A 13,845-nucleotide genomic window follows, 5' to 3' on the forward strand; every position below is an offset into this window, starting at 1 on the left:
CGCCGCGGCTGTAAGCCGCGAATAAGGCGCTGAAGTAAAACTAAAGTAAGCCGGCGCTGGAAGTGCCCGGCCCGAACAGCGCCACGGCAGACAGCCGCATATAAGGCGCTGAAGTAGTTGCAAAAAGCACACACACACACATAATAAAATAAAGTGCCCCCAGAAGTAAAATGCCCTATAATATATGCCCCCTTAGTGCCACTGCTCCCCAAATAAAAAGATGCAGCCCCTGTAAAACGCAGCCCCATAAAACTGAAGGTGGGCCAAAAACAGGGGGTCTCCAGAGGTTGCGAGTCCGTACCTATGGAGAAAAAAGGGGGGAAAGTACTTACCTCAGTCAGAAGAACTTACCTAATGGAGTCTTCAGTGAAGTCTTCAGCCAGCTTATGGTCCCTGCATCATGCCTGGATGCTATGCGCGAGCGAGGCGAGCAGAGACGTAAGGGGACCCGGACCCATGAGGTACCACCCAGGCGCTGACCGTTGGCGAGGGGGGGTTAACAGCGAATATACGCAATGTCTGTGCCCCCTTACTCGCAATGGGGAAACAGTGAACCGCAGTTCCTGAGCCCCCACCTGAAAACATAAAAGAAAAAAGGGAATAAAAAACACGTCCCTATACTAGGAAGACAAAAAAACAGAAGACCTGGTCTGGAGAATTCCAGACCATGTCCACCTCCTTCAAGACACTAAGCTTAAACTAACTAGCTCAGAGCCTGAAGGCGGGTGTATCCTGCTGGGAGGAGCTGACTTTTTTTTTATTACCATAGTGTCATACCTCCTAGAGACAGCAGCATACACCCACGGTCTGTGTCCCCCAATGGAGCCGATAGAGAAAAGTTTTTTCCTGGAATACCCCTTTAACTTGAATTTCTGACACAGAAAAGTTGCTAGTTTTAAATGAATACTGGGTTTTGGGAGTTTACAAGCAGTGCTTTTGATGTCTCCTCATACAAAGTTTGTTTTCACTCTCTGTTTACTTTTTAAGTTCTGTGTAAGTAGCCACGAATATCTGAAGTTTCTTTTCGGTAAACATATTCCTACTCTCATACCATATGTCTCATAAAACTTGTTGTAATTCACATCTGCCCTATACAGAACTGAAGGCACATTGTCCAGCAGCATGTTTCTGTGGTTTAATAGTAAGGTCGCTTTCCTTATGAAAAGACAATATATACATCATACCAGATGGACTCCTCATTATACATAATGACTTCAGCATGTATGCACTCATGTTCTCGTGAATGCAGTTTACAGCTTTTCCAGTCTGGCTCCAATGACCCTCCTTAAATTGGGTTATTGGTCATCTAGTCATCTACTTGTGAACCCAAATTTTTTACTAGAACATATCTACTCTGGAAAATCCATGTAACCAGGAAAATGGCACATTTAGAGCTTAGCTAGAAAACTAGGATTTTCCTACAGGACAAACTTATATAACTAGCCCCAAACAAAATGTACGGTAACAGTACAGCACTATTGAGGCTTTTTGAAGTCATCTAGTCATATATGCATGGTTGTTGTGAGATCCTAATGCATGGAAATTCTGGACTGGCATTTTGGGGCAATGATACATGCTATTTTCCTTTCGGCTATTAAAGTTCTATTTTGGGTGATTTGGTAAGTTGCTAAAATATGTAGTTATCTAATGTTTTAGTTTCATTTTAGAACGTTGACTGTTTTGTGCCTTGTGACAGAGAACAGAATCGTATTGTACTGTATATAATCATTGAGAATCATATATGCCTGATGTCCTACAAAGATGATGGAAAGGGCAATATGAAAATGGTGTCACTTGAGCTTATGTTCAATATTTCTTTTTATTTTAGGACACAGAAAAAAAAAATGTATTCAGTGTCTAAGGCTGCGTTCACCCGGCCGTCTGGACCCGTTCCGTTCTTCTTCCGTCGAAATTAAAAAGGGACTTAAAAAAAAACGGACAATTACAGATACAAATGGATGTTATCATTTTTGTTCAGTTAATAAACCAAAAAAAATATTTTTTTTTGTTCTGAGCATGCTCAAAAGTAAAAACAGATTAAAAAACGGATTGAAAAAAACGGATTGAAAAAACGGATGCAAACGGATAACATTAAAGGCTCCTCAATTTTCCGTAGACTTTAATGTTAAATTTACTGTATCCGTTTTTTCTTCCATTCTTTGGACGGAAGAAAAAATACTGCATGTGACGTTTTTTCTGCCGTCAAAAGAACGGAAATGAGTGCAAACAGATTGTAAAAAAATCCCATTGACATGAATGGGATTTTATTTAAACCGTTTGAATCCGTTTAAAGCCTGCAAAAAAGGAAACAAAACTGGGATAAAAAGACGGGGACAGACGGCCGTGTGAACGCACCCTTACTGCTTTTTGGCTCATTGTTTAAGTACCGGTACTTATTTAACAGAAATATTAGTAACAGAGGGGTCTAAGATGGAGACGAGCAAGGCACTTACGTAACAGGATTGAAGGCTCTCTTAGTGCGGTCAGACTGAGACTGTTCAATGGTGATGGTCTGGTTCATAGCTTCTACCTATAATAACATCTAATATGTTAACATACTAGAAACATATAGAGAATACAGAACAAATGTTGGCAAAAAAACAATTTAAAAAAAAATATATTCATATATATTATCCTCATTATATCTACTTTACGGTTTGTGTCTACTTCTAGTGAAATACTTTGTGCTCAAGGGGTTTGTTCTATTGTACTTTCCATGACAGAAGTGGATAGGAAGTGTGTATCACTTCTTGCCTCAGTGATGATGTAGGCTAATCCTGAATCTGGGTTTTGGGAGTGACTAAAGATTCTGGCCATAAAGCCATTCCCATACTCCAGTTGTGTGTGTGTGTTGCAGTACTAAACCTGATCTCACAGGTGTGAGAAGGAGTTGGTCTGGCGCCAAGATCAGCTTGTTCGTGTTACGCTTGGAAACTGCTACACTGCATCAAAAAGACTTAGAGGACTGAACCTGCCACCTTGGGTGAGAAGTTAGATGTTTAAGTTTTATATATAACCTGATGTAAAGGACGTTTACCACACTATTGCACTGCATGCTGTAAGATGAATACATTGCTGTGTGAGACTTTATACAATAAACCCAACTGACACCTGCCTGTTTGTGTCTATTCACTTGGCGCAAAGACAGCTTGGAGGGTCCCATTATACTATATATATATATATATATATATATATATATATATATATATATATATATCATATTTTCAACTTTTGTACTGTAAATTAATATCTGCAAGTGATATACTCCTCTTTAGAAAAAAAGGGTCCAGAAAAAAATATATTGTACGGTCTGTTCCTGGGTTGAATTTATTTGTGTCCTTGGAATGTGAATATATTTGAAATCTATGGCAGAAGAAAGATCTTCCCATCCTGCCATTCTGTTTCTATTATAGGCCACACACTGCTTTAGGCCTTTGGCCTTGAAGACACTTGAGACATGCACACAACATCAGTATAATGGCACAGGCGGCAAAAAGATGTCACTTCATTGTGCTGCTGGACCAGGAAAGGCCTCAGTAGCTTTGCTCATTGTGGAATGTAAATGAGGTGAGTATAAGTTATTATTTTCTGCTGGGAAACTGGGCACTATCATCTATTATGGTAGACAAACTATTATTGTAATAGTAATTATAAACAAAGGGGAAATGGGTATCTACCACTATGTATGAGTGGTACTATTTAATGAATATATATTGTATGTATGATGGGAGGGAGAGAGGATGTTTCTTGGAACTTGTGCCCCTGAACTTTTAAGACCTGAGCAATACCCAGGATGCATTAGAAGGCTGTACACTTTCTACTGTATAAAGAGGTTATCCAGAATTAAAAAAAAAAAACAGAGCAGATTTCTTCAAAAACTGCACCAGGGTGGGTGTGGTTTTGCAGCTTATTTCCAGTAACATGAAGCCAAGTTGTAATACTACACATTATCTAAGGATAGGTGTTGTGCAGTTTTAGGAGAAATTAGCTCTGTTTTTATATTGCTGGATAACTGATTGGGACTTCATGGCCCCACATACTGACATATTGTACTAACAACACGTTCCCTAAAACTCTCTTCAGACACACTTCTATGTCAAAAGCAATGGTAATACTTAATTTATTTATTTTTTTCTTACATTTTAAGAACAATTGGAACAATGCAGAATGCAGGTATTGTGGTAATATGGGGAATGAAAGTATTTACTAAAACAAACGCTAGGAGAACTGACAGGTCCTCTTTATAACCATCCCTGGTCCTTTTCTTGTCCTAAGAGAATGTAAGTACTGTATACTAATCTTTTTCATTTCTGTATGCGTGTGTCACCATTTTGATACAGGTTTGAGAACTAATTCTCTTACTGTTTTTAAAATATCATACCATACTATTTTTTTGTCCAGGAAAAAATTATCTTTACAGTAGTAGAGTAACTATACAGAAAAAAACAATGCAGATATTGTACAGATGACATGGTGACTCCAGAGACAGATTTAGGGTATGACAAATGGGGCATTTGCATAGAGCCCTGTCTTTTTTCCGTTAGAGGACTAGAAATAACCGGAGAATACAGGTAGGAACATATGTTGCAGACACGCAGCAGGATTTTTGCAGCAGATAATGTGCCAAAAAATCTGCAGTCTATCTGCAACGTGTCTTCCTTCCCTCAAGCAGCAAATTTTTAACTGCAATCATTGGTAAGCAGAGGGTGCTTACTCTGCTTGTTGCCGGCCATGTATGGCTGTCTGCCTTGGAACACTTGTGTGGTAGGTTTGAGACCATATGCATAGAGTATTAATAGGAATTCCCAAAGTAGCAGACTTCAAAAAGGCCAGCAAAACACTGTCACAGGCTATTCTTATACCGTAGTTGTAAAGTGTCTCATACAATAGAAATAGAAATCATTATAAGAATATAAATACGAATGGAATGCAGCTTACCTTTACTCCAAAGACTTTCATATAAAAGCTGTCAACAGGATTCAGGCCCATCTGTGTCTTGATATATTTGGGGTTTCCAATTACTCGGATGTGAACTGTAACCTGAAAGTGGTTCTTTTTCTGGCATACATATGCATCATCCACTGTTGAAAAGTTAAATCCTTTGTCGGTGATCACATGGTATCCCACAGTAGGACTATATGAAAAAAACAAGGCGATTCAGCAACATCCGCAAACTCAATTATATTGGTCTTTCCACTGGATCTTAGTATACAAATATATATATAGTGTGCTAAATGAAAAATACACTAGTGATCATGAGGCTTTTTCTGTACTATCTGATAGCTCACAACTCTGTCTCCTCAAAACCTTATATTGCAGTGGAGATATTAGATGGCACCCATTCAAATGAAAGGGTCCCAATGCTGAATCTGCCAGAATTAAAGTCACTCTCTGCTTAAGATGTCAGAGGTGAATGCTGAGCAGGGGACTACCTCTATGATGTTTAAATATGACATAGTCTACATAATAAAAAGTGACCCACTATATGCACTATGGATGGTGTAAGTAATGAGAATCGCTATCTAACTCATCAGCAACAGACATACCTATCTGATCATGCTAGTTCATATTTTATCCAAAATTGGTATCAGTACTGTACATTCAAAATCATGCTTGCTCAAAACATGAAGTATTACAGCATAAAGTGTCACACGTGCAAAATATCTGCCTGGAGGGCTTTATTCCACTCCAGGACAGGCATGTGGGCATTCACAAAAGCAGATGGCCTGTTCAAATATAGCTTTATTTCCAGGTCTTGGCATTTTCAAAGCATGGTTTGACAAAGGGGGAGGTCTCCCCAAAACTTAGAAGCTTCTGTGGTGTATGATATCACTCTCCTAGTGTGTGACGTCTCCTCACATCAGCGTTTGTAAATGTCGACATGCCTATATAGGAAGATCAGAGGATTTGGTGTGGTCTTTCTTATTATAGGGAATAAGACAACCCATACTACCAAAAGTCTCTACCCACCTCCACCCCATATTTTACACAGTAACATCCAAAAGCAAGCATAAAAGCCTCAAAAATAAGACAAAGACAGCCTCACAAAAGCAAAACAAATAAACTGCACTAAACCCCACTAAACTTTGCTTTTCACATTAATTTGGGAAGCATCACAAATTGCAAGAAAACCCAAGGAAAATTGCAGAACAAAATTGCATATACCCGACTGCTGTATTACTGCTACATAGGCCTGTTGCTTATAGTGTAGAATCTGCTACAAAAAGAAATCACTTCTGTAAACCTTTCCAACAGGCATGTCATTTCAGACATTACAAAGGAGACAAGATTATTTGGGCCTTTATGTATAAAACAGTTACACTTTTTCCTTATTTGGAAGAAATTGTTTACATTTGCTCAGAATTTGCATTGCACAGGTTGTTCCAATATGAGGTCTGGTAGGGCTTCCATGTTAGTGACTGATAATTTTTGTCAATAGAAGAGACTGTCTGACCATCACTTTCATATCCATGCGTGTCAACAGGTGGTGCTGTAATATAAGATAAAATACACAACATTAGAAATAAACCAGATACCTGCTCATACTAATGCTAGTTGTAAAACATCATTCAATAAAACACAACATAGCCTATAATTACTTAGTCTTTTGTCCATAGTCCAAGTCTGTGACCAGTTCTCGCTTTCCTCCAACTGTATATGCTTTCGCTTCTTAGATGAAGAAAATGAAGACCTGAAAAGCAAAGTGACAAAAATGTGTATTGTGAAAATAGAGGCCTTTGTACTAATTGTACGAGTTTATATCTGTCACTATAATAAAACATCTATAGTACTGTTCAATATATCTATAGTACTGTTGGAGCTCTGTTCCTGGGCCCTGTCGCACAATCCATTTGTTTATGTTTATACTTTTGTGTCACAGACAGTCCGGCTCAGCTTTATGGCCCCAGGAAGCATCTGACGAATATGTGAACAAGGCCTAAAATTTCTTATTTTGTAAGCACCTATATTTTGAATGTTTATATTGACTCTCTAGTCAAATATTTTAATGTTAACATATATTTATATATATAGAAATTGCTGAGATCAGTGCTTGACTACAGTGGTTACATGTAATAACTGCAGCCTTGTAAACAAAGCCATCTGGGAGGACCAAGGCAGTGGCAGAGATTAAAGAAAAGGGAGCAGGTTATTTTTTATTCCATTACAATTCAATGTTGTAGTCTTGGAAGTTGAGTATGAATTGTGTCAGTCAATCGCCTATAGTTTGTGCAATTCTACACATTAGTGTTGACAACCCCACAAACCTGCTAAAGGGTTTTCAAAGGATAAAGAAGCTTAAATAATGAGGTCTAGCAAAAGATACCCCAAGGAACTCTAGAATAGAAAGAGCTTGCTCCCTGGTTCCACCTTTTGGAATGTCATCTCTTCAAGTCATTGTTTGACGCATTCAAGATCCTTTTGACTGGGGATTTTTAAAGCATTACTGTTATTAGAAACAACTTTTTATTCTATTTAATACTTCCTTAAGATGTGATTGCTAAAAAAGAAAACAATGGTTTAAAAAAAAATAATAAATGCCCACTAGGGGTCTGTCTCTTTAATTTTGCAAACAAACCCTGGAAAGTGTGGTTCTCTCTTTGCTGTGCCTTAATGTGGTGTATAATCCAGCATTTACCAGTGTGAGGCAGCTTGCAGCCTTTTTAGAAGAGTAGCTTTTCCATGCATACTAACAAGCAAAAGAAGGAGCTCAATAATTATTTATACAAAAAAATGTTTCTCTTTGGTCATTTTATGAGCTTCTTTCTTGTGTATTTGCACCATATAGGTTCCACGTGGCTGCTTTAAGGTTATATAAAGCATGCACTTTGGGCACAAAGCTGTGCAAATGTAAAAATGTTTGTGCAGACCTTATGACAGGGGAGAGGGAGGGGGAGGGAAGTTGCTCATCATGCTCTTGGAGAAACATCCCCTGCCTCCAAGAGAAGTGCAAAGAGACTAATCACAGTAATAAACAGATCAAAAGGTATTTTACATATAAAAATGTGCATATTATTATGTATACAGGTCTTAGGGCACATTACTACACTGACTTGAGCATTTTTTTTTACATTTTCTTACTTATGAAGCCAAGTCAGTATCCCTACCAGAAGGGAGAGTTACTCACCTTCCTTCTGTGAGGGACTCTGGCTTAAAACCCCCAGTTATTTTCTAAGGATCTTGAATGAGTCAAGCAAAGACTTGAAGAGATGTTACATTCCAATAGATGGAACCCGAGAGCAAGCTCTTTTATTTTTGTGAGAGAGTGTTACTTGGCATATTTTTTCCCGAAATTCTAAAAGTTTTGCCACTTTCCTTAAGGGGAATTCTTACCCCCAAAGTCAATTCTTTTCCATGTGGTTACACTTAGGGCTGCCCTCCCCCATGTCCTTCCTGCAGCCCAGAGAAAGCTGTGGTAAAGTGCTGCACAGGACAGATAGATACAGGACAGTTTTACGGCCTATCTTCTACCCTCTCCTAGACATAGCTGGTGTTAGCTAAGTGCTGTCAAAACTAGTCAGCACTATCCATCCATGTTACAGATGTAATTAAGGTGATTCTAGGCATTTGTACAATATAGTGTGTTATAAGGTTTACAATACATAAGTAATATAGTGGTGCAATATTGTGTATCATAACTTTTTACAGCACATGTATATGTTTACATTACCCGATATGTACAATATCCGTTGTTTAATTTATCACCCTGCCAATTCTGCACTTTACCTCGCCTTGTTTAACCATATGTACGCAGTATAAGAGGGAAGGTGGGATGTCAGTATTGGCGTGCCCTATGCCAAAAGTTAGAGGGGAAATAATTACATTACCTCTCCTGAGGACGCCTACGCCATAGTCAGTAGAAACTAATTGAGAGTTAATTGTTGGTGGTTATATCTGGTCAGTGGGGGCTCATTAATTTGTGGAGACAATACATCCATATATTGGTAAAAGCGCTGTACATTGGCATATGTTTTGCTTGTGTCAACATGCCCTAAGACTAAGTGAGAATATGTCTTTCTGGGAAGTAAAAAATCAACAAGATGAAGTCTAGAGCAAAATGTAGCAATCTTCCTGGAAAAATATTAAATGATCACTGTCAGAGAAAAAAAACTTTTTATATGTTGTGCATCTTGGCAAAACATTAACCTTTCGAATATACTTCATAAGAAAATGTTATTTCCTTTTGATAGAAATGATGGCTTATAAAATCATGGCTTTGTCTAAGCTGAAGACCAGGCATGGACAAAGTCCTGTAAGTGAGGGTGGACTAGCACTCCTCTGTGCTCTCTCCCCTGTCTGATAGGATTCCTCTACGCTCTCTCCTGTCTGATAGGACTCCTCTGTGCTCTCTCCTGTCTGATAGGACTCCTCTGTGCTCTCTCCCCTGTCTGATAGGATTCCTCTATGCTCTCTCCTGTCTGATAGGACTCCTCTGTGCTCTCTCCTGTCTGATAGGACTCCTCTGTGCTCTCTCCTGTCTAATAGTACTCCCCTGTGATCTCTCATGTCTGATATGACTCCTCTGTGCTCTCTCCCCTGTCTGATAGGACTCCTCTGTGCTCTCTCATGTCTGATAGTACTCCTCTGTGCTCTCTCCTGTCTGATAGGACTCCTCTGTGCTCTCTCATGTCTGATAGTACTCCTCTGTGCTCTCTCCTGTCTGATAGGACTCCTCTGTGCTCTCTCCTGTCTGATAGGACTCCTCTGTGCTCTCTCCTGTCTGATAGGACTCCTCTGTGCTCTCTCATGTCTGATAGTACTCCTCTGTGCTCTCTCCTGTCTGATAGGACTCCTCTGTGGTCTCTCATGTCTGATAGGACTCCTCTGTGCTCTCTCATGTCTGATAGGACTCCTCTGTGCTCTCTCATGTCTGATAGGACTCCTCTATGCTCTCTCATGTCTGATAGTACTCCACAGTGCTCTCTCCTGTCTGATAGGACTCCTCTGTGCTCTCTCCTGTCTGATAGGACTCCTCTGTGCTCTCTCCTGTATGATAGCACTCCTCTGTGTGCTCTCTCCTGTCCGATAGGCCTCCTCTGTGCTCTCTCCTGTCTGATAGCACTCCTCTGTGCTATCTCTTGTCTGATAGTACCTCTGTGCTCTCTCCTGTCTGATAGCACTCCTCTGTGCTCTCTTCTGTCTGATAGTACTTCTCTGTGCTCTCTCTCCTGTCTGATAGCACTCCTCTGTGATCTTTCCTGTATGATAGGGTTCCTCTGCACTCTCTCCTGTCTGATAGTACTTCTCTGTTCTATCTCCTGTCTGATAGGACTCCTCTGTGCTCTCGCCTGTCTGATAGGACTCATCTGTGCTCTCTCCTGTCTGATAGTACTCCACTGTTCCACTGTGCTCTCTCCTGTCTGATAGCACTCCTCTGTGCTCTCTCCTGTCTGATAGGACTCATCTGTGCTCTCTCCTGTCCTATCAGAGAGCACAAAGAAGTGCTAGCCCACCCTCATTTACTGGACTTTGTCCATGCCTGTGTTTCAGCTTTCGATAAATCCACCATTGTGTCTAGTAACATATTAGTGATATCTAGTGGCAAAAAATAAACCTAATGCAATAGCCAGCAAAGTGACTAGGCACAGTGCGACAGCTGACAATGGTGTAGCGCTACAGAGACTAAAAGGGAGATTTATCAAAACCTGTCCAGAGGAAAAGTTTCTGAGTTGCCCATAGCAACCAGATTTCTTCTTTTATTTTTGAAAAGGCCTCTGAAAAATGAAATAAGAGATCTGATTGGTTGCTAGGGGCAACTCAGTAAATTTTCCTCTGGGCAGGTTTTCCCCCTAAGAGTCCAATGGATAAAAAGGTGGGGTGCTCAACATCTTTAAGTTTTGTAGTACAGCATACAGACAAGAACGAAGAAGAAAGCAAGATGGAACACTCACTGAACCGAGATATTCATTTTTTTTTTTTCATTTCATCTCATGTAGACATGATGGCACAGTGGGGGTCGTTCCATCTCCGTTGTCATCATGTGTATGTGAGATTAAATTAAATTTAAAAAAAAATGGATATCTCGGTGCGGTGAGTATTCTATCCTACTTTCCTCTAAATTCCTGTCTGTAAAAATAGCAATTTTGCCTAAACTTCATTGTTAAATTAACATTTGGTCAGGACTGGATTCCTGATGACTGGATGTGAAAAACTAAATTGTTTTATTCAATGACAGCAAACACAGATATTTAAAACTTAAGGGTTTGGCAAACTTTTAGCAAGTTTCAGACCTTTTCATTCATGAATGAATAAACTTTATTTATATACAACTATTTATGAATCAACCTAGACAATTGCTATCACAGTGGTAACAAAACTATTCTAATGGATGTCAAAAGGATTTTTTTAGGTGACCTGTGAGATTTTTAGGCCTGACCACCTAGTGTGACAATCACATCACAATGCTTTAATCCAACCTGTTGCTTGGGGAGACCCTCTGTTGAATATATGGATAACTGTATTCCATGCAAGATGGTGGTGGGGAACCATTCCAAGCTGTGCCTTGACTGTTCATTTTCATACAGCTATCTTGTTGAGCAGGAAGGGAATGGCCGCCAATGTTTGGAGATTGTTCCACGTATCTGCAGGATCCTGAAGAATGTGTTAAAAGCGAGGATTGCAGCCCACTGGACCAGCAAGCAGGGGGAATTCGACCTGAAATGATAAGTCATGCTATAATTGTGGGGGAATTATATGCCTTGCTTGCATACGTAGAAATGGTCACTGCACTTTCAACAAACTTTGCATAAATTAAAGGGGTACTCCGGTGGAAAACATTTTTTTTTTAAATCAATTGGTGCCAGAAAGTTAAACAGATTTGTAAATAACTTCTATTAAAATTTGTTAAACCAGTACTTATCAGCTGCTGTATAATACAGAGGAAGTTCTTTTCTTTTTAAATTTATTTTCTGTTTGTCCAAAGTGCTCTATGCTGACACCTCTGTCCATGTCAGGAACTGTCCAGAGCAGGAGAGGTTTGCTATGTGGATTTGTTCCTGCTCTGGACAGTTCCTGACATGGACAGAGGTGTCTGCAGAAAGCACTGTGGACAGACAGAATAGAAATTCAAAAAGAAAAGAACTTACTCTGTATTATACAGCAGCTGATAAGAACTGGAAGGATTAAGATTTTTAAATAGAAGTAATTTACAAATCTGTTCACTTTCTGGCACCAGTTTATTTTCAAAAAAAAAAAGAAAAGAAAAGAAAAGTGCATCTTTATACAGGTTTCAGGCTCCTCTCCCTAAAATTACTTATTCACTCTTAAAAACCTAAAATCCATCTGAGATAAATTATATGGTCCATCAGCTCATCGAGGGAACAGGTAACATGCTGCCTATAGAAGTCTATTGAAAGGGGTAGCAGAGGAAAAATTAGCTGCCCAGTGCAGTAAGTATTATATCTCATCTCAGTGCCTGACTCACAACTTACACTGCTCAGTACTGCTCTATAATTCTCAATGCTTCTTCTAAGGGTGAGTTTTAGAGATCACATAGACACAAAACTATTAAGTTCCTATATGATAATCACATCAAAGATGAATGTTGTACACATACGTAGGGCAATGGTATATGTACTGCACACCAACTAGATATATCACAGCAGGTGACAGCTTCTTCACTGCCGTCCCGTTTTAGTAGTTTAAATGCTTTATTTTTGTCATTTATTGCCCGGTTAACATTTTTATTCATCCATATTGGTTTTCTTTTATTCCTGACCCTTTTATTCCCATATGGTATGACGTAGTATATTGTGCTGTAGTAAAAACACTTTACAGTGCCCCCTCCCTAACATGTTTTGTCACATAAGTGATGTCCTCAGAGGTTAGGGGGCAATGACAGGAGAAAACACTGCTCAGACCTCTGTGTGTGACCTCATCAATCATCTATATCCAAATCACAAAATCAAATAAAGGTCAAATAATCACTTCCATATTTCTACACCTATCACCTACTGTTATCAATTGACATTTAATGCCTATACATACTATGAAATAGAATCTGACTTTAGTCACCTATAAGACATGTGTTCCATATGAAATACCCCTATAAGTTTATTACCACCAATGGTTACTAAATCTCTAGTACGGTACTTAGGAACGCAGTAACTTAGAAGACTGTCCGCAGGAAATTCTAATTGTCCTTTCAAATCTCACAGAACCTTTCTCTGTAAAATCAACCAACCAACACAAAGCTACATTATCAAAGATTTCTTTATGTCACTCATAAATACCTGGATAGAGAAGTAGTCCAGAATAAACTGAAGAGAACACTACTCTCTAAAACAGAACAACCCTAGATTTCAATCATTTACTGCAACTGACTCAATGTTTTTTGCAAATAAATACATTCATTTAGCAAACTTGCCTCCTTCTCTTGATATTTCTGCTCTTTTATTCCCTTGTTGACAGCTCATTGTCTAGGAACAGGGCTGATGTATATTATATTATAAATATAAAAATATATATCATAAGCCAGATCATCATTTTAAAGTTCTGAAAGTAGTCCAGAATAAAATGTAGGGAACTCTAGTCTCTGAGAAAGAAAAACCATACATTTCAAAGAATTACAGCAACTGAGGAGCATAAATCTTCCATACTAGCGAACATATTGCACGTAAGAAATGTAAACCCAGTTTACAGATTCATATCTGCTAGGGCCTGAAGGCCAAATCTGGAACTTTGAAAGTCACTTGACCATTAAAGGGGTACTCCCGTGGAAAACTTTTTTTTTTTAATCAACTGGTGCCAGAAAGTTAAACAGATTTGTAAATTACTTCTATTAAAAAAATCTTAATCCTTCCGATACATTTTATTGGCTGTATGCTACAGAGGAAATGCTTTTCTTTT

At 39.0% G+C, this 13,845-nt stretch overlaps 1 protein-coding gene across 5 annotated transcripts in view; it reads right to left on the reverse strand.

Annotated features, from left to right (window-relative positions):
* The window catches only part of MYRFL (myelin regulatory factor like), a 129,227-nt gene that overhangs the window by 86,691 nt on the left and 28,691 nt on the right, over positions 1-13,845 (reverse strand). For all 5 annotated transcript variants that reach the window (XM_056574139.1, XM_056574136.1, XM_056574135.1 and 2 more), the window contains 5 exons: positions 11,415-11,652; positions 6,600-6,691; positions 6,352-6,490; positions 4,939-5,134; positions 2,454-2,530 (listed from right to left, as the gene is read on the reverse strand). In XM_056574139.1, coding sequence (XP_056430114.1) covers positions 2,454-2,530; positions 4,939-5,134; positions 6,352-6,490; positions 6,600-6,691; positions 11,415-11,652 — 742 coding nt within the window. The remainder of the gene's footprint in view (positions 1-2,453; positions 2,531-4,938; positions 5,135-6,351; positions 6,491-6,599; positions 6,692-11,414; positions 11,653-13,845) is intronic.

The sequence above is a fragment of the Hyla sarda genome, chromosome 4 (genome assembly GCF_029499605.1).
Source record: "Hyla sarda isolate aHylSar1 chromosome 4, aHylSar1.hap1, whole genome shotgun sequence".
Lineage (NCBI taxonomy): Eukaryota > Metazoa > Chordata > Amphibia > Anura > Hylidae > Hyla > Hyla sarda.